We start from the raw sequence: 27,945 nt of genomic DNA, 5'->3' as shown, positions 1-27,945 counted from the left end.
TAGATAAATCTCTTTCCTTTCAGCAATTTCTAACGGGAGGAATGACTGATTCAGCATTGATCAGACTGATATCAGCAAAACATAGCACATATTTCAACCAAAAACACAGAGGCCCTGAGCCAATAGGGCCCCTCGCTTTGTGTTTTCTGTGTCTCATCAGCGTCCACCCTCCCTGCCCAGCCCCAAGCTGCTGCCAGACAGTTTTCTTTGTTTCTCTCTCCCTTCCCACAGCCTTTAGGAACTCAAAACAGAGTCATCTCAACTGTGCTCCTGTCTGGCTTAAAGACAAAGGGAGGAACATTCTAGGGTGTTAGGGCTCTGCTCAGGACAACTGTGGAATTCTAGCCTCCCAAGGAGGACTCAACCTGCCTTCAGATCAGAAAGCAGAGAGTGTTCAGAGATGGGAGAGACCACTCCATGGGAGGCTGAGGGTGTGTTGAGAGACAGGAAAAAGGGATTTTGTGTGTCACAGACAGATATTGTGAGTCTGGATGGACAAAGGAATTCAGCTCGGGAATGTGCTAGGCAATGAGAAAGGGAATGGGCCCAATCATTTGTAACTCATGATATAGATATTCTCTGCATGAAAAATTGTGAACATATAGTATACGAATATACGGTTTCCATGTGTTAATAATCTAAAAGTCCTTATAATTGATATTCCACTTTAAAATTTTAGAACTTAGTTTTCATATCTAATGTTGGCAAGCTTGGCCAATTTTTATTCATTTGCTTACATTTTCATAAAACTTGCATTTTTTTTCAAATTTCCAGATGTCATGGTCACCATGGGTTTCGCACGAGATGAGATAAATGACGCCTTAATAAATCAGAAATATGATGAAGTCATGGCTACTTACATTCTTCTAGGTAGAAAACCACCTGAAGTAAGTTTTTCACATTTTTAGATTAATATAAATCATTTTTTGAGCTAGTGATGGCTAAGTATCTATATATATAAGAGCCTAAGCGACCATTCGACTGTTTGACCGGTAGCTATGATGCGTACTGACCACCAGGGGGCAGACGCTAATGGTAGGTTAGCTTGCTGTGGGGTCAGGCAGATCAGGACTGGGCAAGACGGCCCAGACACGCCCTGTAGCCCTCCCTCAGTCCCTCCTTCAGTCCCTCCCCAGATCGTGCATCTGTGGAGTCCCTCAGCCTGGCCTGCACCCTCTCACAATATGGGACCCCTCGGGGGATGTCGGAGAGCTGCAGGCCAGGCTAAGGGACCCCACCAGTCCACGAGTCCGTGCACCAGGCCTCTAGTAAGATATAATGTTAGCAGATATATTCTGTGTGGTATCAGAAATAGCATAAAGACCCTACCATTTCTTATGTGTTAGAATTCAAAACTCAAAAGGTGCCAAGTTATGAATCCATTTCATCTCTGAGTACCAAGAGATTCTATTATGACAAAGCAAGCCTGGTGCCTTAGCCCCAAGGGGTACCATTCACAGTCTAGGCTTTGAGATGGCATCCCCTGGAGTTGTGCACCTAAATGCAACAGCCCCGCCAAAGGTAGCATGGTACCTCTGGGTTTGCAGAAAAGACAGTGACCAAAATAAGAGGAAGTGACAGCATTTACAACCAAGTGTACATCATGTCTTCTATGATTTGTATAGGTGGGGACCCAGAAAAACGTTGGTGACATTGTACCTTATAAAAAGTTAAGTGGCTTTGATGCATCCCATTGGGAATTCTCGAGGCCAGGACAGATCTATTGTGAGCTAGATTTAGGAAGTAGCTGTGTGCAAATGGCGATTGAACTTTTAAAGCAAATGATCCTTTGGGACGGCAGATATAAGAGTTAAATCGAATGTCAAGAACAAAGCCTAAAACATTGAAGGTTTGTTGAAAACTTGACATCTGTGGGGGGCATTTTATAAAATAGACTGAAATAATTTGTAGTTAGTTAGTAACTGTTAGGGAAGCAGTGCATTCAGCTGACTTCGGGTCATTGAGGGTTAAATGAATTAATGCTCCTGAAGTCCTTACAGCGGTTCCTGTGTGCCCTGTGTTCGCTGGTATCTATTATAATTTCATCAGCATCACCCTGCTGTTTGTCATTGGCATCTTCACACATGAGTTCAGGATACCCATTGGGGTGCGGGATTCAGTAAACAAACATCTTTTACGTTAGAGAGAGGGATAATGTTTCGATCCCCAATACCTCACTTAGTTCTATGTAGGTGCAATTTCTTGGTCAGAGCCAGTAAACCAAACTTGGTTCTGTAAATGTGGTGGAGAAAACAAAACAAAGAAATCCACGCACACATGTGTGCATATAAAGTTAAACTTTTAGATTTTATCTTGACTTTGAATCCAGAGATGTCCCTTGACCCTTTTTTAAAAAAAATATTTTTTTATTGATTTCAGAGAGGAAGGGAGAGGGAGGGAGAGAGAAAGAGAGAGAGAGAGAGAGAGAGAGAGAGAGAGAGACATCAATGATGAGAGAGAATCATCTATTGGCTGCCTCCTGCACGCCCCCTACTGGAGATTGAGCCTGCAACCTGGGCATGTGCCCTGACCAGGAATCAAACCGCAACCTCCTGGTTCATAGGTTGACGCTCAACCACTGAGCCATGCCAGCCAGACTCTGCTGACTCTTAATCTCAATTTTTATAAAGTGCAGATTAATAAATCATAGGCTTTTTGGTAATGATTTAAAAAAAGTAACCAATATAAAGAGCTAAGCACAGTCTATAACCGCCATTCAATGATTGGTAGCAATTATTGGTGCTTTGACTAAACTAAGGCTCCAAAGCCTTTTCCTTCCCTTCCTGTTTGCCGACTTGCAGTTCTGCACCCAAATTATTTTTGTTTTTTAAGTTCTGGCTACTCCTTGTATGGCTTGGAATAGATGAGAAAAAATCCAGAGTGCGTATCGTTGGCATGAACATTGTAGTGTTTTGAAACGCTGGTGGTCTTTCTTCTTCTTGCAGTTTGAAGGCGGTGAGTCATTATCCAGTGGCAACTTGAGTCAGAGGTCGCGGCCCAGTAGTGACCTAAACAACAGCACCCTCCAGTCCCCCGCTCACCTGAAGGTCCAGAGGAGCATCTCGGCCAATCAGAAGCAGCGGCGCTTTAGCGATCATGGTGGGGAAAGTCAAATCAGTGCAACCAGACCGATTCCATCCAGATCGTGTTTTCTAGGCATCGTACATTCACACCTTCATGTGCCTGTGTCACCCCTGTCACCGCAGGCTCTGTCAGTGAATGACAAGTAGCATCCCCTCTGCAGGGACCGGCCTGATTTTTGTAATTAAACAGTTTCATCTTCCTTGAGAGTGAAAATATGCAAATAGAGATATTTTTAACACGGAGTATTTGTTCGTAAGGAAAAGATAAGTCAATTGTTTTGTAGCTTACTAGGCTTTTTTTTTTTTTAATTATAGCTGGTCCATCCATCTCCGCGGCCATATCGTACACAAAGAGGCCTCAGGCCAACAGTGTGGAGAGTGAGCAGAAAGAGGAGTGGGACAAGGACGGGACAGCGCGCAGACTCGGCAGCACGACCGTGGGATCGAAGAGCGAGGTGACCACCAGCCCGCTCGTGGGGCCGGAGAGGAAAAAGGCGTCCACTATCCCGAGCGTGAGTGGACCGTCGGGTCTGGGGCAGCTTGGGGGTGGGGGGGGGGGTCATCTGTTGTCAGGAGTTTTCGTTTAAAGATTTTTTTTTAATGTTTCACAATTTTAAAGTGAATCGTGTGTTTCAAGAACATGCAAAAAGGGCCAAGCTTCTCATAAATGCAATTTAGGAACAAAAAGATAGAATATGAATTTACATTACACCGAACCTCACCACAGAATGGCACATTAAACTCTCCTCATTTCCCCATGTGTAATATGTACTTCATGTTATGTTGGCTCATTTAATTTTATGTTTACAAGTAAGGTGTTCGATGAAGGCAGACTCTGTTAGTATTTATAAATTTAGCTCACATCAGTCACTTAAACCAGCAAACTAGAAATTAAATAATGGGAGCTAGAAGAGAGATTGAGACATTTTCCTGTAAGGCAGCAGGAAAGAATAAAGAGAGAGAAAAGAACACTAAAATATATAGTATATATCTATTAACTTTCCAGCTAGACCTCACAATTAAACCCATTATAAGCTAATTATGTATTTTAAAGATCCGTGAAAGCTGGATCGGCCAAAAATAAATAGGGCAAGTTTTGTCTATTAAAGTAAGGATTACACAGAAGGGGATTTGTCCCTTTTGAGAATAATTTCTATGCAGTTCAGTACTAGTCACTAGTGAAGGGTGGGGCAGGGTGCTGTGGGCGGCAAGGAGAATCGGTCCCTTTTTACTTAGGCCTTTTTTCTCCAGAGCTTCTCAGCATTGGCTTGCCTCCGGCTCAAACCTGAAATGAGGAAGTATCCTCAGATGGCACTGCTCGCCCCACATGCCTTTGACCATGAGCTGTATTCTCCTTAGCATTACCCTTGTCCAGCCTACCATGGTCACTACCACGGGTTTCCCGTTGGTGCTAATATTTATGTAGAGTTGTCTCTCATTCCTGGTCCCATAAAGCTGCCTTTGTCTCCTCGCCTGTCCTTGTCCCCAACCCCAGCTTACAGGTGAGAATAAAAACTCAGCTTTCCAGTTGCTTCCCAACAACTGCTCAGCTGCTGCCTTGGGGCGGTGAGCTGAAGCTGGGCCGAGTGTGTGCCCCACCTTTCACCCCTACAGTCCGCCTGAGAGAGAGGGTGTGACATAGGGCTCATTCATATACCTACTGTCCGCCTGAGAGAGAGGGTGTGACATAGGGCTCATTCATATACCTACAGTCCGCCTGAAAGAGAGGGTGCGACATAGGGCTCATTCATATACCTACAGTCCACCTGAGAGAGAGGGTGTGACATAGGGCTCATTCATATACCTACAGTCCGCCTGAGAGAGAGGGTGCGACATAGGGCTCATTCATATACCTACAGTCCACCTGAGAGAGAGGGTGTGACATAGGGCTCATTCATATACCTACAGTCCGCCTGAGAGAGAGGGTGCGACATAGGGCTCATTTATATACCTACTGTCCGCCTGAGAGAGAGGGTGTGACATAGGGCTCATTCATATACCTACTGTCCACCTGAGAGAGAGGGTGTGACATAGGGCTCATTCATATACCTACAGTCCGCCTGAGAGAGAGGGTGTGACATAGGGCTCATTCATATACCTACTGTCCGCCTGGGAGAGAGGGTGCGACATAGGGCTCATTCATATACCTACAGTCCGCCTGAGAGAGAGGGTGTGACATAGGGCTCATTCATATACCTACAGTCCGCCTGGGAGAGAGGGTGTGTGACATAGGGCTCATTCATATACCTACAGTCCGCCTGGGAGAGAGGGGGTGTGACATAGGGCTCATTCATATACCTACTGTCCGCCTGGGAGAGGGGGTGTGACATAGGGCTCATTCATATACCTACAGTCCGCCTGAGAGAGAGGGTGCGACATAGGGCTCATTGATATACCTACAGTCCGCCTGAGAGAGAGGGTGTGACATAGGGCTCATTTATACCTACATACCTACAGTCCGCCTGAGAGAGGGGGTGTGACATAGGGCTCATTCATATACCTACAGTCCGCCTGAGAGAGAGGGTGTGACATAGGGCTCATTCATATACCTACAGTCCACCTGGGAGAGAGGGTGTGACATAGGGCTCATTCATATACCTACATACCTACAATCCGCCTGAGAGAGGGGGTGTGACATAGGGCTCATTCATATACCTACAGTCCACCTGGGAGAGAGGGTGTGACATAGGGCTCATTCATAACCTACAGTCCGCCTGAGAGAGGGGGTGTGACATAGGGCTCATTCATATACCTACAGTCCACCTGAGAGAGAGGGTGTGACATAGGGCTCATTCATACACCTACAGTCCGCCTGAGAGAGAGGGTGTGACATAGGGCTCATTCATATACCTACATACCTACAGTCCGCCTGAGAGAGGGGGTGTGACATAGGACTCATTCATATACCTACAGTCCACCTGAGAGAGAGGGTGTGACATAGGGCTCATTTATACCTACATACCTACAGTCCGCCTGAGAGAGGGGGTGTGACATAGGGCTCATTCATATACCTACAGTCCTCCTGAGAGAGAGGGTGTGACATAGGGCTCATTCATACACCTACTGTCCGCCTGAGAGAGAGGGTGTGACATAGGGCTCATTCATATACCTACATACCTACAGTCCGCCTGAGAGAGGGGGTGTGACATAGGACTCATTCATATACCTACAGTCCACCTGAGAGAGAGGGTGTGACATAGGGCTCATTCATATACCTACAGTCCGCCTGGGAGAGAGGGTGTGACATAGGACTCATTCATATACCTACATACCTACAGTCCGCCTGGGAGAGAGGGTGTGACATAGGGCTCATTCATATACCTACTGTCCGCCTGGGAGAGAGGGTGTGACATAGGGCTCATTCATATACCTACAGTCCGCCTGGGAGAGAGGGTGTGACATAGGGCTCATTCATATACCTACAGTCCGCCTGGGAGAGAGGGTGTGACATAGGGCTCATTCATATACCTACAGTCCACCTGGGAGAGAGGGTGTGACATAGGGCTCATTCATATACCTACATACCTACAGTCCGCCTGGGAGAGAGGGTGTGACATAGGGCTCATTCATATACCTACATACCTACAGTCCGCCTGGGAGAGAGGGTGTGACATAGGGCTCATTCATATACCTACAGTCCGCCTGGGAGAGAGGGTGTGACATAGGGCTCATTCATATACCTACTGTTCGCCTGGGAGAGAGGGTGTGACATAGGGCTCATTCATATACCTACAGTCCGCCTGAGAGAGAGGGTGTGACATAGGGCTCATTCATATACCTACTGTCCGCCTGGGAGAGAGGGTGTGACATAGGGCTCATTCATATACCTACTGTCCGCCTGGGAGAGAGGGTGTGACATAGGGCTCATTCATACAAGATTCTGGTCAATGAAAATCCAACTATACGTGTGTATGTGTGTGTTTTTTGAGTCATTTGCAGCTTCCATTTATTTTTTTGACTTTCCACAACTGCAGCTAGGATTTTAAAATGGCTTTTCTTTTCCATTTTAAAGAACAACGTATATGCTGGAGGAAGCATGGCAAGAAGGAACACGTATGTCTGTGAAAGGACCACAGACCGCTACATGGCCCTGCAAAATGGAAAAGACAGCAGGTAAGCGTCACAGGGCTTACCCGAGAATAATTTCTTTCTTTTTTTTTTTTAATATATTTTATTGATTTTTTACAGAGAGGAAGGGAGAGAGATAGAGAGTTAGAAACATCGATGAGAGAGAAATATCGATCAGCTGCCTCCTGCACATCTCCTACTGGGGATTTGCCCACAACCCAGGTACATACCCTTGACCGGAATCGAACCTGGGACCTTTCAGTCCGCAGGCCAATGCTCTATCCACTGAGCCAAACCGGTTCCGGCCCGAGAATAATTTCTATGCAGTTCATTACTAGTCACTAGCGAAGGGTGGGGCTCCACTGTTACTGTGCTACAACCAACTGCTCATGGGTCAAGAGGGAAGGAAATACAGAATAGTAAGATTGCAGCCAGTCATTCTTTCTTTATATAGTATATTTTTATTGATTTCAGAGAGGTAGGGAGAGGGAGAGAGAGAAACATCAATGATGAGAGAGAATCTTGATCAGCTGCCTTCTGCACGCCCCTTATTGGGGATCGAGCCTGCAACTGGGGCATGTGCCGTGACTGGGAAACTGAACCGTGATCTCCTGATTCATAGGTTAATACTCAACCACTGAACCACGCTGGCCTAGCAACAGCCAACCATTCTTACTAGGGGGAATATTTAGGGAAAACAGGAGGTAAATCTCTTAACCTGAGAATTTTCTTCTAAAATATTCTCTAATCCGATCTTCATAACATGGATCTCATTCTCTTATATGCCTGCTGCTTCCTTCTTACCTCCTTCCCTTTCCCCCTCCCTCAAGTCATAACTATATCCAAATCCCAAAGGCGTGGTTTTTCTTCCTCTACAGAAATGTGGCCATCTCAGCTGATCCTTGAGAACCATGCAATTCTCAGTGTTTTATTTAAAATAATGATAAACCATATTTTTATTATTTAAAAAATTTAGCTTTTTTTCATCATGAGTTATAATACAGAACTATTCATCAATATAATACAAAAGGGCAGGGAGTTCATTCTAATAAAATTCTGTGCTGAGTTCCATCCTTAATCATTTCAGTAGACTACACAGACCATTCTTACATTTGTTTCCTCTCAGGTAATAGACACTGTATGTCATAGAAATGGGTCTCCTTGGACTTAGATCCCTTAGGTTAAAAGAATAGTTGGGAATTGATTTCTGACTTCTTATTTTTCCTGTACTAAGCCCTCATCTGGGGTTTCTTTAATCTGCAACAGTAAACCTATTGATTCATGATAGGAACGGAAAGTGTTTTAATAATACTTCCAGCAATAGTATTTTTGCTATAATTATGAATTCTTTTTGTATAACGGGCAGTGACCCAAAGCAACACATCACACCACACTGTGATTTTTGGAAAGGGAAAAATATCCCCAGTCACAGTCATTTTATCCATAAAAATCATTTCAGACCGTCTCCGAATCACTTACTGAAGGAGGGTAAGGGTGGGTGAGGGCCTTATTTCCCACCCTTATACATCGTTCCCGAGAACATTGACTCGTCGGTCACTAATCATGCCATTAGTGCTAACTTCTTTTAAGTGTTGTAGTCATGAAAGGTGTTAGTCAGTTTACTTTAGAAAATGTAGTTCTTAAATGTTAGTGACCTGCCGCTTCTCTGCGTTTGTTCCCTGTGCAAAGCCTCACGGAGATGTCGGCCAGCAGCTTGTCTTCTGCCGGCTCCGCCGTGGCCCCTGCTGTCCCCTCAGCTCGGCCCCGCCACCAGAAGTCCATGTCCGCCTCCGGTCACCCGATCAAAGTCACACTGCCAACCATTAAAGACGGCTCCGAAGCTTACCGACCCGGGTAACGTGCTGGCTGCATTTCATTTTGTTTGTTAAAGAATTTTTTAAATATGTTTTTATTGATTTTAGAGAGAGGTAGGGAGAGGGAGAGAGAGATAGAAGCATCAGTGATGAGAGAGAAACATTGATCAGTTGCCTCCTGCACGCCCCCTACTGGGGATAGAGCCTGCAGCCCAGGCTTGTGTCCTGACCAGGAATCCAACCGTGACCTCCTAGTTCATGGGTTGATGTTCAACCACTGACCCACACCAGCCAGGCATTTAACTTTTTTAAAAAGAAAAGAAATAGTGATAAAGAGTTCTTATTGCCTTTAAAAAAAAAAAAGTGGGCATAGCAAGTTGTGTCTAGTTTGGAGTGGGAGCTTCCTGGGCCGTTACTCTGAATAGTGCGCTGTGACTTGTCCCCACAGGACCACCCAGAGAGTGCCTGCCGCGTCCCCGTCTGCCCACAGTATTAGTGCCAGCACCCCAGACCGAACCCGCTTTCCCCGCGGCAGCTCCAGCCGCAGCACCTTCCACGGGGAGCAGCTCCGGGAGCGGCGCAGCGCCACCCACGCCGGGCCCCCCGCGTCTCCGTCCCACGAAAGTGGGGCCTTTGCCCACGCCCGGCGGGGCACGTCCACCGGCCTCATCAGCAAGATCACCTCCAGATTCGTTCGCAGGTCAGTCCCGCGGGCTCCGGTGTGCGGTGGCCTCCGGGGATTAGAAAGGAAGTGTGTTTGGGGCTTTTCTTTCCTCTTTATAGTGATTTTTCAAAGTGGTTTCATGACATTTCATGAGAGCTGCTCTTTTGCAGAAGTTTGAAGAAAAAAATGAAGGAAGACAAAATCTTTTCCCTTAAGAGAAAGAAGAAAAACGGACAAAATGAGAATTAAAAATTTTCCTAGAGTGGAAAGAGCAAAACTTGACCTCAAAAATGTGTTTTAAAAGCCTTAATTTAGAAAAGGGAATGAAATAGGAGTTTACATTTATCCTTTAAATTGCTCACTAATAATAGTTTCCCTCTTTCTCTTTCTTGTAAAAAGCCTATATATATAGCTGCATAGATTTCTTATGTAATTTAACATCATAAAACCTTAACCTCAGTAAACACAAAATGAATAGCAATCTTCTGATCTAGTAAAATAGTAAAACTGCACTCTCTTGAGAAAGCAAGCATGAGCGTGCAATACACATTGATTATACGGGATGCTGACCACAGTGCAGGTTGATGTAAATTTGATGTTACTGGGTCCCTGCGGTCCCCTTCCCAAGACCTGCATCCCTGGCTGCTCCTGCGCCTCCTTCAGGTCCTTGCTGAAATGCCACTTCCCCCGGAAGGCCTTCCCCCACCCTCTATGTAAAATCACAGCTCTTCCTCCCAACACTGCGGGTCCCTGCTTCATTCCTCTGCAGATCCCTAACGCTCCAAAATAATAGATGTGCTTTATTTATTTGTCCATTGTCTCCCAGCCAGAAGGTGAGAACAGGGACTTGTTTGTTTGCTTTCTTTTATGCCGAATCTTCTGCTGAATATTGAGTGCCTACCGTGGCGCGTAATATGCCGTTCAGTAAACATTATTGGGTGAACAAATGAATAGTGTGGGAAGCAAACGAAAAACTAAGTTGTAGTAAGTTCTGGTAAATGCTAGAAGGAAGCAGGTCCTGAAATCGAGAATGAGGTGGAGGCAATGAGGGTGTTCAGACGCAGCCTCCGATGGCAGCTGGCATGGAAGTTTCTAAGGTTCCATGATGCTCTTCTTCATGGTGCTCATATTCGTGTCCTTTGAACAGTTTTCTGGGCCGAGGGGGAGAGAAAGAGAGGGAGGAGATTGTTTGTGATGTTTTGTCAGCAGTTTGGCAGGTTATTTTCAGGGTCTTGATTTTAAACACATTTCAATCAATTCTGGATTTGGTTAGAGAAGAGGAAAATGCTCCATTCTCCTGCAAGGCCACATGTCACCATGGGAATGAGCAGCCTTGGCATTGCTAAAGTGCTTGCGCTTGGGCTGTGTCATCTACACAAGTGACTTCATGCAGGAAGACACGCCAGTCACTGGTTTCAGTCCCAGGAATGAACCTGCTAAGTCCTCTGGCAAGTGGCAGACTGGAGATGCAGTTGCTCTCTCTGCAGTCACAGCATATTGACCTTTGGGAGGGGGGCGGTGTTGGAGGCTTGGAGATAAGCTAGAGAATTTCTCAAGGTTCAGGATATAGTCTAGCCTTATTATTTAACTAGAGGCCCAATGCACGAAGATTCGTGCAAGAATGGGCCTTCCTTCCCCTGGTTGCTGGCACTGCCTTCGCTCTGGCCGGAGCTGCCTTTCTGCCTTCCCACGCTGCCCAGAGGCTCAGAGCGGCTGGAGTGGTGCCTGCATATGCAAATTAACCCGCCATCTTTGTTGGGTTAATTTTCATACTCCTGATTGGCTGTGGGCGATGTGAAGGTACGGTCTGTTTGCATCTTTCTCTTTTATTAGTGTAGATATTTTCAATTCATCTCTCATGTAATCCATTCTTTCTCCTTATTTCTCCTTCTGAAGTCCATCCTGGGCTCAAGCCCTATATCTCTCTGGTTCCTTTTGCCTTTCTCCCTTCCCTTTGGCTAAGGCCTGAAAAAGTGGAACCCACACACGGACACCCTCTGTGACCAGAACTGGGTGTTCTCGGGCTCATTTTGGGAGCCAAGACGCCTCACAAACTTTGGGACCAACCAAGTTGGTGTGCCATTAAATGCTTAGGTGAAAAAGTGGGGTTTTCATAGGGGGAAAAGTAAAGGAATTGGGCTTGCTGAGTGTTAAGAAGGGAAGGATAAGAATGGGGGTGAGCTCATGATTCATGTATTTGGAAACCAGTATTCCAAAGAGGAAGCTGTGGGGGGGGGGGGTAGCTCTTCCTGGCCAGTAGGAAGACTGTTCACCAAAATGACCACCTGAGAGTGTTGCTTTCTGGTCTTAGGAAAGCGATTTACCCTAGAATCATCGATCAAGGGAGATGGAGATGATTTATTTCAAAGTCTTTTAAATAGTTTTTAGACCCATGTGCTGTGGGTAGGTTCTCTATACTGACTCTGTAAGCTGGAAATTGCATCACACCTGATGATTTCTTTTTTAATCCTCACCTGAGGATTTGTTCTTATTGATTTTTAGAGAGAGAGGATAGTGGAGAGAGAGAGAGAGAGAGAAATATCCATGAGAGAGAGAAACATCAGTCAGTTGCCTTCCATATGCACCCCGATGGGGATCGAACCCACCACCTTTCAGTGTACAGGACAATGCTCCTATTTATGGAGCCTCCCGGCTAGTACAAACCTGATGATTTTTTCACCATAGCCCACTCTTATATGGGGATGCTTAAAACATTAACTTAAAAGTTCAAGTGGATCATTTTCCCCAGCTGTTTATTAATATTTTGCTATCACAAGCCACCTCTTCATATATTTAAATGGGTTTACAACTTGATACTCCTATGTCAGTATTTAATTAACTTTGAAAATGACAAAGTCGTTAAAATTTTGGTAGATTTTAAAAATAGCAATTACATTCAACAAAAGGACAATTAGTAGAGTTTTCCTGGTTTTCTTTCACAGGTGGATATCCAGGTAAGATCAATGTCTCTGTTTAAGATTAAGTTCATGTTTTTAGACTCACCTGCTTGGGTAGGCTGTTCATTTGCTGTAATATTTTATCATGTGCATGAATCGTTAGCTTAACTTCTGAAATAAGTTAACTGCTTATTTAAAAATTGGTACTTATTTTTAGAAATACTGATATATGTGTTGAGCTTTATTTCTAACTACTAGGTTAATGTGTATGTTTTCTAAAATTGAGCGACTACTAGAATTCTGTTTCATAACAAATACGCAGTTGAATCTTGCTGTTGATAATTATTCAATAGTTTTAACTTTAGGTTGAACTAAACTAAACTAAAAAATAAATTATAACTTTAAAATCATGTCTGAGAATTGGAAGATTATGTATAAAAAAAATCCTAAACCACCACCCAGCATTTCCTCCCTGACAATACCCAGTAGACGCTCAATGAGTGACAGTTCAGTGTGGTTATGTTGAAAAACATGAGAAACAGTATTAGACTGACGAGTCACAGAAACTGTCATGCTAGAAGTTGGCTCAACAAGTTAATTTTAAAATCATTTCAGATGTAGGTTTTCTTGATCTATTTTTCACTCTTATCATTAAATCTCAACCTTCACTTTGTTTTGAGGGATCCAAGTGAAGGCGAAGCCAGTGGCAGAACAGACACCTCAAGGTGAGGAGCCACTATTAACCCTTCGCTGCCAGGGCCCGTGTATGCAAACGTGCTTTTGATACACCGACAGCACTTCCCAAAATGAATAGAATGAATCACTAGCTAGTATGTGTATTTTAAATGTTTATATTGGGATGGGTTTCCCTCGTGTTGCCTAGCATTTAATTACGTGTAAGTTAATTAGCTGTAAGTTTGTGTTTTCCAAACATGATTTTGAATTGTATGCTTTGTAGAGAAATGGCCTTTCTGTCCTGTAATGGATGTGTTGGCGAAAGAATGAATAGATTAAAATGTACTGATCCTTTTCTCACTAAAACGATGTCACTAATCTTAGTCTTAAATAGCATAGATCACTGAGGTAACCAAGTCCATGGGAAGATTTGATATTAGTGATATACTTCAGGTGAGTGTTCGGCTATAGGCCACGTGTGGAAATGCTTTGTGGCATGCTTTGTGGTTTTGTGACATTTAATACTGGTTGTGTCTTCGACCTGGCGACAGGTCTCAAACTTGAGTATAGTCGGAACTTGACTAAACGGATGGCTGGGTCCCACTCTCAGGGTTTGTGATGGGCAGCCTGGGGCCTGGGGACCACATTAATGACATGTTTTTACTACTTGTGTTTACATTTATAAATGAGAAATTTAAGGAACAAAGGCACGAAATTAGTTTGTGTGAACACCTGCCCCGCTTCCTTCAGGAATAATTTTTGACCAGTTGAACACAAGCCTCGATTTAATTTCTACTTGTTAAACGACTTGGGATATAAAACATCATGAGCTCTGGGAAAAACTTGATTGAGCATTCCAAGGTAGTTCTTTTTACAAACTGCGCTGTATTTATGTTTAGTCATAATGGTTGCAATGATTCTTCATGGAGGTAGGCACCCGAGTCACACCGTGGAAGGCAGCCAGAGGCAGGCAACCCAGAGGACGTACGTCATCCCGCATTCAGTCATCGCCTCTGAGCCCCCTTCTGGAGTCTTTCCCTCTGTTTTCTAAACTTCCCTCCGAGACGTTTAGGAGTGGACTGTGTCACGGCGCCTGCTAATATTTCAGTTCATTGGCATGGTTTCGTTTTTGTTTGTTCTTTTGCTTTTGAACAAACTTTTTGAATCCATCCTATCTCTACAGTACTTGCTAGTCATTGAATCCACACAACCACCAGGAGGAAAGGGTCCCATTTTACAGAAGAGACGGTGGGGAGCCTAGGAGGGACCAGGCCAGTGCTAATAAGTCTCTGTCTTTGCAGAGAGATGTGGGCATGATGGTGAATAGCATGGGCTCGTGAGCCCAGACCGTGTGGGGTGAGCTGTGTTCTTCTTCCAGTTCCCAGGATGATCTGTGTGACTTTAGAAGAGTGATTCTACCTCTTTGTGCCCCTAGTTCCTCGTTCTGACCGCCACAGGGTGGTTGTAAGGGGCGAACGAGGAATTAGCACATGTGAGGCAGGTAGAACAGCTCCTGGCATGGAGTCAGTGCTCGATAAAGGACAGATGTGGTTATTACTATAACATTTCCAGGAGCTTCTGAGTTAACGTTGGCACTGGGGATGCCCTTGAGATACACCCAGAAAATGTCTCAGAAGTGCCTGTTGTCTGAAGCTCACCAAGTTTCCTGGGTGGAACGCAAGGAAAATTAGACTTGGAATAAGACATCTGATTTCTAGTCTTTCTTTTAAGTCATTAGCTGTATGAGCTTTAAAAAGTAATTTAAGTTTCCTAGCCATCAGTTCTGTTTTTAAAATGAGTGGTTGATCACGTGATCTCTTGGGTCCCTTCCAGCCCCAGCATGCTGACCCATGGCCTGAGTGTGCGTGTGCTCTTGGTAAATGTCTCTGCTTGGATCTGCACATTTCTGGAGGCCCGGGGCTCAGGGTCAGAGAGCAGAAAGAGAATGCTGGAGAAGGCATTGGGATAAATGCGCTCCATACTTAGTTCATAGTCTTTGGAGGTTTCTTTTCTCTACTTATTTCTTTCCTTATTTTTTTTTCAAGCTTGCATAGTTTGCAGAGCTTTGGGCGTTCAGATGCCTAGGAATGAGGGGGAAATATAAGCATACACGTATCCCTGAAAATTCATATATAAATGTATACATGAGTATACATTATAAGATACTATTGATATAAAATGTTTAATATATGTAGATAGTAGATTATACTTTAAAAATATACCACTACTTTAAATCATATGTAGGTGAGATGGGTTAGCAAATTAGAATTATAACATCTATATTTGAATAATTGCTCATTTAATTTAATTACAAGGTATTCTGAATCATAAAATCTACTACTTTTACCTCTCTGATTCTGTGAAATGGGTTGTCTGGTTCTGTTTTATTCATGGGAGATCTACAGTAAGGAAAATTCAGTGAGGTTGATGCGCTTAAGAAATACGTGTCAGTCATCTACTCTGGTGGAGGGAACAGCCTGTGTGAAAGCCTCAAGGCCAGACCAGACGCTGTAGGTTCCAGGAATAGTATGGAGGCCAGTGTGTGTGTGGGAGGAGGGGGGGAAGGGCGGGGGGCGGGAGTGAGCGAGGAGCTGGGGTGTAGGTGTGTGGAGCCTTGTAGACCGTGTTGAGGATGTCTTCAGCAAAGCATGGACACGATTCGAGGCCCTGATGCCCACACTCCTGTGTGTGGTACGACCTGGCATCTTCACCTCATTGCAGTACCAGCTTCTTTCTTCATTATCAGGTAGAAGTAACCCCTCTGTGGCCATTGCTACCGTGCTGTCCCAAGTCTTTCTCCTATCCCCCCCCAAAAAAAGATAGAAAAGGGGAAATTTTTCTTTATGTTTCAAAACTGTGTATTTACAAGCACAGTGCTAGTGGGCTCTCTTCTTGTACAAATGTACAGAAAATGAAGATTGGGCTTTTGCAAATTGAAACAGAAAACTATGGAAGGACCTCAAAAAGTATTCAGTTCTTCACTTCCGGCGGCAAACTTGTTCCCACAAAAAAAGTACCTTTACGGAAACACGCTATTTTAGATGGAAGATATTAACAAAGTCAAAACAGGGCATCCTGGGGTCGGTTTTGTAACAGCAAGATGGCATGGACCTTTGCACCTGCCTGAAGGTAGTTTGCAAAGTAGGTCATTTTTTGAAGCACTGAATTCTGACCCCTGAGAGTTTGCGTGTGTGTCGATTTCTTGCTGAGTGGAACTTTTCTCTGCGTTCTCTCCCTGTGCCCTGTTCCTCCAGAAGTGCATCCGGGGACCCGAAAGAGAGAGACAAGGAAGAGGGGAAGGACCCCAAGCCACGCTCTCTGCGCTTCACCTGGAGCATGAAGACCACGAGCTCCATGGACCCCAATGACATGATGCGAGAGATCCGGAAAGTGTTAGACGCAAACAACTGCGATTACGAACAGAAGGAGAGGTTTTTGCTCTTCTGCGTCCACGGAGATGCCCGGCAGGACAGCCTCGTGCAGTGGGAGATGGAAGTGTGCAAACTGCCCCGGCTGTCGCTGAACGGGGTCCGCTTCAAGCGCATCTCTGGAACGTCGATTGCCTTTAAGAACATCGCATCTAAAATAGCCAATGAGCTCAAACTGTAAAGGAACTCCGCTTGGCAGGATCAGGGAAGACACATCCGAATGAGGTACAGTTCTCGAATGTACTGGGTAATGCCTAACGCGATTGGCCTGTGAATCACCCATGTAGAATTTGCCCTTAACACGATAAGGTTATACATAGTTATGAACTGTAAAATTAAAGTCAGTATGAACTATAATAAATATCTGTAGCTAAAAAAAGTAGGTTCACATGTACAGGTAAGTATATTGTGTATTTCTGTTCATTTTCTGTTCATAGAGTTGTATAATAAAACAGATGATTGCTTCAAAACTTGTATAGTTGTCTAGATTTCTGCACATAAATGTACGTTTGATGCTCTGAGTTGAAAATATTCTTCCCTGTTATTTACATTCTGGTGGGTTTTTAAAATTCTTACCTCCATCATGTAATTTTGAAGGTAATTGTGTCCAGAATTGAAAGTGCACAGAAGTAGTCTTTACGATTGTAGTGTGGACTTTTAAAAAATTATTTTCAAGTCGTATTGAAATTGAAACCAGAAGCTGATCCCTAGATCGGCTTTATTCCACACAGAATTATTCCTGCTTATCTTTGCTCTTATCCTTGTTACCAGACAAGGTTTAGATGAGAAGTTACGACATGTTTACAGTGTTGGCACTTAGAGTTTTTAAAATAGAGTCCATGAAAATAAGTTATAGCTTTGCCTTGAGCTAACTAAGAAGTACTGAGGGGAAGTGAAAACCTACATCCAATGTCTTTTGAACTTGAAAGTGTTTTCTGACCCTCTGCTCCTCATAGCAGCAAAATGAAAAAGAATCAATCCCTTATCTGGCTAGTATAGCGCAATAGGTTTGCTGCCTTCCCAATATCGCAGTGTCCTTGTGGGAATATAATAGCGGACTGTTTCATAGCACAACTCATCTTCCCGGTGTTGGTCAGCGCATCAGTTAGGAAATAATGCCACCTCAGGAACTCACTGGCATTGGGGACGTTTGCTTCCTTCGCCCTCACCCTCTCCATCCACCCCCGATACAGTGGTATCTGTGCGTCCTTAGGCGACTGTGGAGCAAAATATACTATTTATAACAGCATATTTTTGATTTAGCTCATGTGGTCGTTCATTTGGTTCCCACGTAACCTCTCTGTTTTTACGATTTTGCCAGATCTCTTGTATTTATTCCACCTCGTTAGGCCTATAACGCGCGGCTTTGTAATCAGGCGTTTGCCTCGTTTCCTTTCAGAATGAATGATCCCTGCGATGTAAAGCCACTAGTAAAGGTACATTTTAATACTCGTTACTTGGTACGGAATTAGCCTTGGAGGTTGACTGTGCAATGTTATTGAATGTTGTAACGACTGTACTATCTTCCTACGGGCCCCCTCCGCACACTCCGGAGGCATAGAAAGTGTATTTGAATCTTACGAGTCTGCAGAACGCGACAGCTGTGATGAACACTGTAATTCCAACCTACGTGAGACGGCTCTCAGTAGGGGACGTGCCATTCATTCCCGTGGCTTGCAGACTAGGGTGGGTTTTACCTTCTGTACTGGACTGTGATGTGGCTCTCTTCTGTACGGTTCTGTTCGAACACCAAGTGTATTTTTTTTTTTGCCTTAGCCAAGGGTGGTGTTTGGAAAACACCTGTGTAGCCCCTTTTTAACCTCGTGTTCATTCCAGACAGTTGATGCTAATCCCTCTCACTTCCACTGGTGCACTCTGAAATTTTACTTGAACAGTTCTCATAATAAAGCACTCGTCTTTTGCTCTTTACCGGAATGTGGATGACCTGTTTTCTAGGACAGAAGGGGGGTTTATGTCGTGTCTTCTCCATTCTGTTGGCAGTGGGTGAAGCTCCGTAGGTTTTCAGGATGTTGTAACAGCAAGAAAACGTTCATCTTTGTATAGCGGTTCCTATTGTCTAAATGGTTTTATAAAAACAGACATCATGCCTTTTTCAACATCGGAACTGGTGTTTTTTTATACTTTCTCTCTCTTCTGTGTTTGTGGGAAGGAAATTTACTTCAATATTTTTTATGAACTAAAAATGAAATCTTGATAGTCACTATTATTTTTAAAATTAAAAAAAAATGTTTATTGTCGAAAGTATTGCCTATGTCCCTTGGAGAGTCACTTTAGATTTTCAGTTTTATATATTCATAACAGCATACATTTTCTTGAAGATTTAGAAGAATTTTACAGTACGTTCGCATCAATAAATAACCAGTTTATGTTCACTGGCTATGTGATATCAGGGTGTCCTTGGTCTCTGTTTAAATATTATTTGCTATAACATCCCTAATATTAAATTAGTTATTATATAAAGACTGGGACACAGGAGTAAGTTGAAAAGTTAAAATTTGATAAATAAAATGAACTAAGTTCCAGAACCTTAACCCAATCATATTCTCTAAGGTAGGATTTTACTTAAAATCCCAAAGGCCTTGTGATGAAGAGATTTTCACCGGCAGTGCCATTTCCAATGTGGGCAACCAAACTAGACATGAGTGAGGCACCAATTTACTATAGATACGTGATTCCATTAGCACGTGTCAATTAATCAAGATGGTCCCAGCCTTGATTCTTAAAATATCTATTGAGGTACCTACTGCGTCTTTAAGAAATAGAAAGGAATTGTCAAAGATGGTTCCTCTTCTCCAAGACTTTGGTTCATTCAGGAAGACCCAAGTGTAAACGCAAACAAAAAAACACACCCAACTAGGAAACCAGGAAAGCGTTCAAGCCAGCGCCAGCCACAGGTCCTCCCGGAGTGCGGAGCTGGGGAGAGCCGTGTGTGGACTTGAGAAAGGAAGGCCTGCCTTCCGAGGGATGGCAAGGGTGGATCAAGTGTAAGAGGGAGGCTGGGAAAGACCTTTTGGTGGAAGGAATACGTGAGAAGAGGCTTGACATTAGTCATGGTGGTAAGACATGTGCCCAAAATGAACTACTTATTCTAGGGCAAGGATGGGCAACCTTTTTGTGAGTGCGTGCCAAAACCAGCAAAATCTCTGACTCAAAATTCTTCTGTGTGCCAACCCTGATTTTTTGAGAACATGTTACGCCTACTTGATATCTCTTAAGGTGTACATATGTGAAGAACCTTGAAGAAGTAATAAAATTCAAGTGACAAAAACACAGTATATGATGGTGAAAAATACATTTATTTTTTAATGTATACATGTATACTGATAGCCCGACAGAAAACTTTATGACTCCGTTTGATATTATCAGTGGGACTTTGGCTGCTGCATCACTGATGACAGAGATTTTACATCGGGTTTCTATTTCGTGACCTTCAGAGATATGCACGAGCTACTACTTTCATCCGTCAGGCTACTCCTATTACAAGACTTAACAAAATTCATCACTGAGAACAAAGATTCACCATTGTAAATGGGAGATTATAAGAGAGGGTTTCGAGTGCCAGCAAAAGTTACTGGTGTGCCATGTTTGGCATGCGTGCCAGGGGTTGCCCATCCCTGGTATAGGGCTTGCCAAGGTTCACACAGGTTAATAAGCAGATTACGTAAAGCCCTGATTGGCAGCCTCGGCTCGGACCTGGAAACACGGCTCGGACCTGGAAACATGACACAGGCGATTCCTGCTGACGGCATTCAGGTATCTCTAGCATCAGTGTCACCTCTGTGCCCTCTTCAATAAGACCATTCCCTTTTCCACTTCCCCTGTAGCTTTCTTGCAGCCTTCTTCTCCATCAAATGAAAAATACATTCTTTGCCGAATCCGGTTTGGCTCAGTGGATAGAGCGTCGGCCTGCGGACTGAAGAGTCCCGGGTTCGATTCCGGTCGGGGGCATGTGCCTGGGTTGCGGGCACATCCCCAATAGGAGGTGTGCAGGAGGCAGCTGATCGATGTTTCTCTCTCATCAATGTTTCTAACTCTGTCTCTCTCCCTTCCTCTCTGTGAAAAATCAATAAAATATATTTTAAAAAAGAAAAATACATTGTTATTATTATTTGAAAATTAAATGCCTCACAGTAGGCATATAACAGACATAATTTATTTTCTTCTCAGCTGTTTGTAAAGGGGCTGGGAAGGGTGAGCTGGTCCAAGCCCTTAGCTTCGGGGTTGAGTGCAGAATGAGCGGTAACGTTTCCTTTCTGTTAAACTATAGTCCTATTTGTGAAAAGGTTTTACTTAACTATGGACAGACATGAGTCCAGACTGGGATATGGCTTCTCATTTTTAAACGTCTTCATTTTGTCTTCTCAGAACACCAGGGGACCTACATGGCCTGAGAAACCATGTGGTTCACACCCTCATTTCTCTGCTGAGGAAACGGCTCAGAGATGGTGTGATTTGGTCTAAAGTCTGGCCCAGCGAGGTTTTGCACCCCCCCCCCCCGTTTCTGGAACCCCAGCTTGCTGCGCTTCCCACTGTTTTCATCAACAACCATCCCCTTGGCCTTCCTCTGTGTGAACCCAGTTTTAGAAAGTTTGGTCTGTTGGGCAGCACTCCAGTGGTGATGTGTTTGGCAGTCATCGATTCTGTTCAGTGTGAGACGTGCCTGCTATCAGACTGAATGGATAGAGTTCCAGCCAAAAGCACAGAAAGGCCACCATTTCTTCTAAACTTTTTTTAAAATATATTTTTATTGATTTCAGAGAGGAAGGGTGAGGGGGGGAGAGAGAGAAAAACATCAATGATGAAAGAGAATCATTGACCAGCTGCCTCCTGCAAGCCCCGTACTGGGGATCAAGCCCGCAACCTGGGCATGTGCCCTTGACCGAACTTGAACCCGGGACCCTTCAGTCTGCAGGCGGTCTCTCTGTCCACTGAGCCAAACCGGCCAGGGCTCTTCTAAACTTTTTGACACATGGAAATAGTTGTTGGTTCCAGTTATTACCAGACACAACCACAAGGGGGCAGAGAACCCCATCCAGTATGCATTGCTCAGTCTTACCACCCACAATAGTTGGAACTCCGTGGACCTGTACATAAAACAGACACCCCACTGCACCCCAAAAGTGCTTGCTCTCGTGGCCCACATTCACTGGATTAAAAGAATAGCACTTCTTCTGTCTACTCACAGATTTGAGGTTAATGTCCTTCAATGCTTCAGCGGATTTTGCACTTTTGGGGTTATTTAAATGACTTCCCATCTGACTGCAAAAGCAGCCAGTCCCATTCCATTGGACCCCTCATATCCAGATGTAGTGATTTCATAAGTTCTCTAGAACTGGTTGGAATTCTGCATTTTTCTCAATTCTGTGCACATCTAGCAGGACCAAAGAACATAGAGAAAATTAAAATATTTGAAAATAATATAGTCTTTTATAGCCATGTTCTTTTAATATCATACACTGATTTCTCTTAGAATACTGGGATGCACCAATGGCTTTTCATTGACTCAATTTATTTCCATTTGTAGTTATGAGTGCTTTTAGGGTGATAAGAATGTCACAATTCAGCCAAAGGAATCCTTTAACTGGCCCAGGTAGCCTTGTGTATATATGTTGTTTTGGAACACCCTATACATATACATATATGTATTAGAATATGCCTATGTATATAAATATGTGTGTCAGGATGGAATACCATTGGCAAGGGCGAATATATACCATTGCAGATTTTTCAGGTTTTGTTAGAAATACTCTCTTGGCCCTGGCTGGGTAGCTCAGTTGGTTAGAACGTCTTCCCACTGTGTCAGGGTTGTGGGTTCGATCTCTGGTCAGGGCACATACCAGAAGCAACCAGCGAGTGCATGGATGAGTGGAATAATGAAGCGCTGTTTTTCTCTCTCTTCCTTTCTCTCAAATCATTTTTTAAAATGTTAAACATACTCTTTTGACATATAAGGTCATATTTCTGACCTCGTTTCTCCATAGAAATATTCGTCTATTCTCAATAGTATTAAGTGCACATAGCTCAGTCATTTCCCAAGTCTTCAGTCTTTTGGATAAACGAGAGAGAATCCGTTATATTGTGAAAGAATTCTGTTAAGTGTCAGAGATCCCACGTCGAAGCTTTATCCACAGGGGACTTCTGGTTCTGCCTCCGATGGAAAATGATTCCAGAGACTCTGGGTCTGGGGAAAACACACCGAACCCATTCTTGGGTGGGAGGTGGGCGTCGGGGCTGCAGGGACAGCTGGAGGTGACGGAGTTCCAGGGAGGGCCAGCCTCACAGCTCACATTCCTGGACCAGGCACTGAGCTGGGGCGTGGGCAGAGGACTGGCCTGGCCTGGCCCCAGGAAGTGACTGTGGGGGACAGAGGTGAGAAACAGTCCCCTTTCAGTGACAGGGCAGTGCAGGTCGGCAGGCTAGGCCGGAATGTGGAAGAGCCTGGCTGGTGTGGCTCAGTGGTTGAGTGTCAGCCTATGAACCAGGAGGTCACAGTTTGATTCCTGGTCAGGGCCCATGCCCAGGTTGCGGGCTCCATCTCCAGTGGGGGGCATGCAGGAGACAGTCAATCAATGATTCTCTCTCACCATTAATGTTTCTATCTCCCTCCCTCTCTGAAATAAAAATATTTTTCTTAAAAAAAACAAAGTCTTTATATGTCTAAAATGGACTTTGCTTTCAATTAAATATAACTATTTTTACCCAAGTTGTTCCAAATCGGTGATTATGTTTAAGACAGCCTTTGTTTTACTCTGTAACTGAGGGGATATTGTCACGGGTCTTAGCTCTCCCAGGTCTTTGCTCCGTGGAGGGCAGGTGGCTGCTTCTCACCAGTACGGAAAGATGCCTGTGGGTTAGCACTCAGCATCCTTCCCCTCCTTCCTGCCTGCAGAGGCTCGGAGACAAGGCATGTTCCCGAGGCCCTCGGGTACCGGAGGGAAGGGAGCAATGAGCGTATAATCCGTGCACTCCCGGGAGCTCTGGGTGGCGGAGTGCGGTGCCAGCCATGCTCTGCTGGCAAAGGAAACGCGGCCCGGCAGGTGTTGGGTTTTCCGGTGCCAGGTGTGGGGATCTGGTCCCCCGTCTCCGCGTCCCAAGAGACGGGCACAGGTGTGGGTGCTCTGCCAGCGCAGACCTAGCAGGACTCCGGGAGGGTGGGGAGGACCCCCAGGTGGCAGCTAAGCTGGTGCGTCCCTGCAGCCAGCAGCCCTGGGGGTGTCTTGCTGGTGCCCCAGCTTCCTGACCACAGTACAAGCGACAGTTCTGTCGTTGTTCTAGAAGTCACCGTGGGGATGGCCCAGTGGACAGCCTGCTCTCCGGTCATGGGAAGCGGGGATTCCCTGTAGGAAACCCTGTCCCGTGCAGCCATATGAAGGGCACACAGGCTAAGGACAGGAAGGCCGGAGATGAGCCCTGGGGCTGATGAAGATGGTGAGGGAGTAGGTAGTGGGGCCCAGGGGGCATTTGCTGGGCCATGGGCAGGAGAGTGGAGTGTCCGTGGGGGATCCCAAAGAACCAAGGAAAGCGCCAGCCCCAAACACCTGCCAGGCCCCCGGGGGGCACCCCGTGGGCAGTCCCGGCGAAGGAAGAACTCTCCTGCCCTCTTACTGTTTTGGCCGCAGAAGGGCCAGAACCCGTCCCGCTTGGGAGCTGAGACACATCATTTGAGGTCCATTTATTTCGTGGCAAGTGACATGGTTTGGGAGTTCACGGTGCATTCACCCTTCGGGGTGCATGGCCCTGACCTCTTGGGCCCGCAGGTGGGGACAGGGGAGGGTGGGCTGAGCGCGGTCACCCCCAGCCCAGGCCTTGGTGGGGCCGCCGCCATCCCGGGCCCCACGGCCAGGGGGCGCTGCGCCCTCAGGTTCTCCCCGCCCCGTCCGGCTGGGGTGGCGCCGCGGGCTGGGAGCAAAGGTTGGAGCCTTCACACCCAGACCTTCGCCGGCGGGCCGCGGCGTCATGACGGTGGGTGCCAGGCTCCGCGGGCGCCGGGGCCGAGGGCGAGGGCGAGGGCGGCGGGCGGGGGACGAGGAGCCCATCCTGGAGCAGCTGGAGCTGGACGACTCGGCGGCCGAGAGCACCGCGCGCCCGGGGACCCAGAGGAGCGCACGGCGGGTGCACCTGGCCGTCCTCCCCGAGCGCTACGAGCCGCTGGAGGAGCCGGTGGCCCCGGTGCCGGAGGACAAGCCCAAGCGGAGGTACCGGCAGAAGCTGAAGAAGTACGGCAAGGTAGGCCGCCCCCCCCCCCCACTGCCCGGGATCGGGGTGCGGGGTGCCGGGTGCGCCCGGGGCTTCCCGTGGGGAATGGATTCCCGTCCCCACCGTGTGCCTGCGCTCAGCCTCCTGCGCCCCCCACAGCCACCCTCTCTCCAGGATTCACTGTTCAGTCCCCCCGAACCGTTCCTCTGTGACCTGGGAAAGGAAAGAAAAGTTTGGAGTAAGGATAGAAACTAAAGCCGAGGTGTCCCCAGGCGCCCATCCGCCAGCACCCCCGCTGCTGGCTGCTTAGTGACAGGCCCAAGGGTCGCTCCCCAAGCCGGTTCCCATCCTGAGTGTGTCTTACACGCCCTTGTGGGCTGGGCAGGTGGGGATACTGAGGCCTGGGCTCAGGCAGGTGCGTGTAGAAGTTGACCCAGGTGCAAAGTATGGGCTTGGGGCCCAGTGGATCCGTTTCTGGCAACATCCTCCCCAGGATAGTCCACCAGCTGAGAATTAAGTTCTTGGCCCAAATATTCCCAAGGTTATTTCAAGGGCCTGGGAGCTGGACAAAGACACAAATATGCACCTGTAAACATACTGCCATTGGCCCTGGGGGTGGAGGCCAAGGGAAGAGGTTGAGAGAGAGAGGATGAAAGAGATATGGATGTGAAAGTCGGATAAAATGCCAGTTTTCTCCTTGGGATCCGCCTGGAAGCATTCGAAGCTACTGCTGCCCCTGCTCCCTGGGGCTGGACACAGCGCCCAGAAGAAAAATCACAGATGCAGCGTCCATTGTGGCCAAAGGCCAAAGGCCCCGTCTCCTTTATCATCCGGGTTCCTTTGCCCTGCAGCGGCCCTTATCCTACCTGAAACCAGCCAGTCCCCATTCCCGGAATCTTAGGTGTATCATCCTCCCTGAAGGCATGTCAGCAGCTTTGGGCGCAGTCTGCCAGCAGGCAGTTATAAACACGTGAATAAACACCATAAAGCGGGACTCACAGACTTGGAGTCCTGCCAGGACTAGCTAACCATTGGCTCCCTGGTTCTGGCTGAGCCCAGGAAGCCATCGTTGCTCTCGGCAAACGGTGAGCGGATCAGGGGCACATCTCAGCTCAGGTGCTGGCTCAGAAGGTGCTGTTGGGGTCTTCATTATGTGCCAGGCATCGTGCTAAGCACTAGAGACACAAAAACGGGGGGCCCTGCTCACTTCTGACCTTTTCAGTGAAAGATGAACGGGGATCACCTAATGAGGGCGTGGAGCGTGTGTGAGTGTATGCGTGTGTGTGTGTGTGTGTGTGTGTGTGTGTGTGAAAGAAAAAGGTACGGCCCTGACCGGTTTGGCTCAGTGGATAGAGCGTCGGCCTGCGGACTCAAGGGTCCCAGGTTCGATTCCGGTCAAGGGCATGTACCTTGGTTGCGGGCACATCCCCAGTGGGGAGTATGCAGGAGGCAGCTGATCGATGTTTCTCTCTCATCGATGTTTCTAACTCTCTATCCCTCTCCCTTCCTCTCTGTAAGAAATCAATAAAATATTTTTTAAGAAAAAAGAAAAAGGTATGAAATGGCACCTGGGAGAGAGAGAACGTCAGCCACTGGACAGACAGGGCAGGCTTGCCAGGCAGTGTGGGAAGTGACAGGTTTGTGGTTGCCATCAGGGATTTTCCACGAAACCAGGTCCCCTGGTCACTGACATTGGACAGGCTATACAGTTGAGGGACAAGGTGGATGACGAGGTGCAGGTCACCTGCATGAATGCTGAGGTCATCGATAATGATGAGGGAGGTTGGGGGGTGAGGAGAGGAAGATGGGGCAACGACTCGATTTATGTTGGTCACAGGTGGCCGTCTTAAGGTTCTCTGTTGTGATTGCATTTGAATCCTGGGATGGCCCTGTCTACCCCCAGGTCTTGCAGAAAAGGGGCAGGAGGAGTGGAGGTGGGAAAGGACGGCCTGCCCAGCTGGTGGCTCATTGGTTGATCATCAACCTATGAACCAGGAGGTCACGGTTCGATTCCCGGTCAGGGCACATGTCCGGGTTGCAGGCTCGCTCCCAGTGGAGGGCGTGCAGGAGGCAGCCGATCAATGATTCTCTCTCCTCACTGATGTTTCTATCTCTCTCCCCCTCTCCCTTCCTCTCTGAAATCAATAACAATATATTTTTTAAGAAAGAAAGGAAATACGGCCCAGTCCTCACCCTTTAGGAGTTTGTAACTGTGTCTGAAATGCTGACTTCTCTGGATGAGGCCATCAGAGTCTTTAAGGCAGGGGTCCTCAAACTTTTTAAACAGGGGGCCAGTTCACTGTCCCTCAGACCATTGGAGGGCCGGACTATAGTTTAAAAAAAAACAAACTATGAACAAATTCCTATGTACACTGCACATACCTTATTTTGAAGTAAAAAAACAAAACGGGAACAAATACAACATTTGTATTTGCATGTGGCCCGCGGGCCGTAGTTTGAGGACCCCTGCTTTAAGGAGACAAATGTGTGGGTTGGTCAGGGCTCTGTCCTGCTGGTAGAGAGAGGGCAGGGCGGGCACTGGGATACGGTGATAGAGGAAACCTTGACCCAGCCTTCAGATGAACTGGAACAGAAGAGGAGTCAGTTTTGGTTAAAAATAAATAAATAAAACAAAACCGGTTTGGTTTCTGAGCCAGCAGCCCCTCTGCTGTCCCCAAGATCTCGGAATGGTCTGGAAACATGAGGAACTTGAAAGTACTTTGCATGGTGGCGACATCTGTCCTGAGTCCCCCCCATGTTCCTGGGCTGGGGGTGGGTGTGAGACAAACACGGTCTCTTGCTAAGGTGCCCCCAGGGAGAACGAAGGAAAATGATTCTTCGGGGATGTCGCCCTCGTGCAGAAATCGCCTGACCCAATTCTTTGCTTTCGTCTTGATTCCTAAAAATAGAACGTTGGGAAGGCCATCGCCAAAGGCTGCCACTACGTGGTCATCGGCCTGCAGGGCTTCGCCGCCGCCTACTCCGCGCCGTTCGCCGTGTCCACCAGCGTGGCGTCCGTTGTCCGCTAGTGGGAGCCGCGAGGGCCCGGCGCCTGCAGAACCACGGGGACCTCTGCCCTCGGAGCCCTGCAAATCCGGA

General features: G+C 46.4%; 2 protein-coding genes across 4 annotated transcripts in view; both read left to right on the top strand.

Annotated features, from left to right (window-relative positions):
• The window catches only part of MARK1 (microtubule affinity regulating kinase 1), a 57,902-nt gene extending 39,344 nt beyond the window's left edge, over positions 1-18,558 (top strand). Inside the window, exons 11-19 of one of the 3 annotated variants that reach the window (XM_081114476.1) lie at positions 775-887; positions 2,946-3,099; positions 3,399-3,595; positions 7,096-7,196; positions 8,841-9,005; positions 9,414-9,665; positions 13,207-13,251; positions 16,456-16,854; positions 18,029-18,558. In XM_081114476.1, the coding sequence (XP_080970602.1) occupies positions 775-887; positions 2,946-3,099; positions 3,399-3,595; positions 7,096-7,196; positions 8,841-9,005; positions 9,414-9,665; positions 13,207-13,251; positions 16,456-16,810 (1,382 nt within the window). In that variant the 3' untranslated portion in view covers positions 16,811-16,854; positions 18,029-18,558. Of the gene's footprint in view, positions 1-774; positions 888-2,945; positions 3,100-3,398; positions 3,596-7,095; positions 7,197-8,840; positions 9,006-9,413; positions 9,666-13,206; positions 13,252-16,455; positions 17,104-18,028 lie in introns of those variants that run through there. The other 2 variants (XM_081114475.1, XM_081114477.1) reach the window with 2 other exon arrangements.
• Positions 18,559-24,606: 6,048 nt separating this feature from the next.
• Positions 24,607-27,945, top strand: LOC308535495 (required for drug-induced death protein 1; the record flags this gene model as incomplete). Its single annotated transcript, XM_081114410.1, has 2 exons — positions 24,607-24,876; positions 27,756-27,945. 2 exons carry the CDS (start codon positions 24,607-24,609, stop codon positions 27,873-27,875), a joined length of 390 nt encoding a protein of 129 aa, XP_080970536.1. The 3' UTR covers positions 27,876-27,945.

The sequence above is a fragment of the Myotis nattereri genome (assembly GCF_964212035.1).
Source record: "Myotis nattereri genome assembly, chromosome: 20".
Classification (NCBI taxonomy): Eukaryota; Metazoa; Chordata; class Mammalia; order Chiroptera; family Vespertilionidae; genus Myotis; species Myotis nattereri.
Note: the sequence above shows the minus strand (reverse complement) of the source record. Positions and strands in the feature narration are given on the sequence as shown.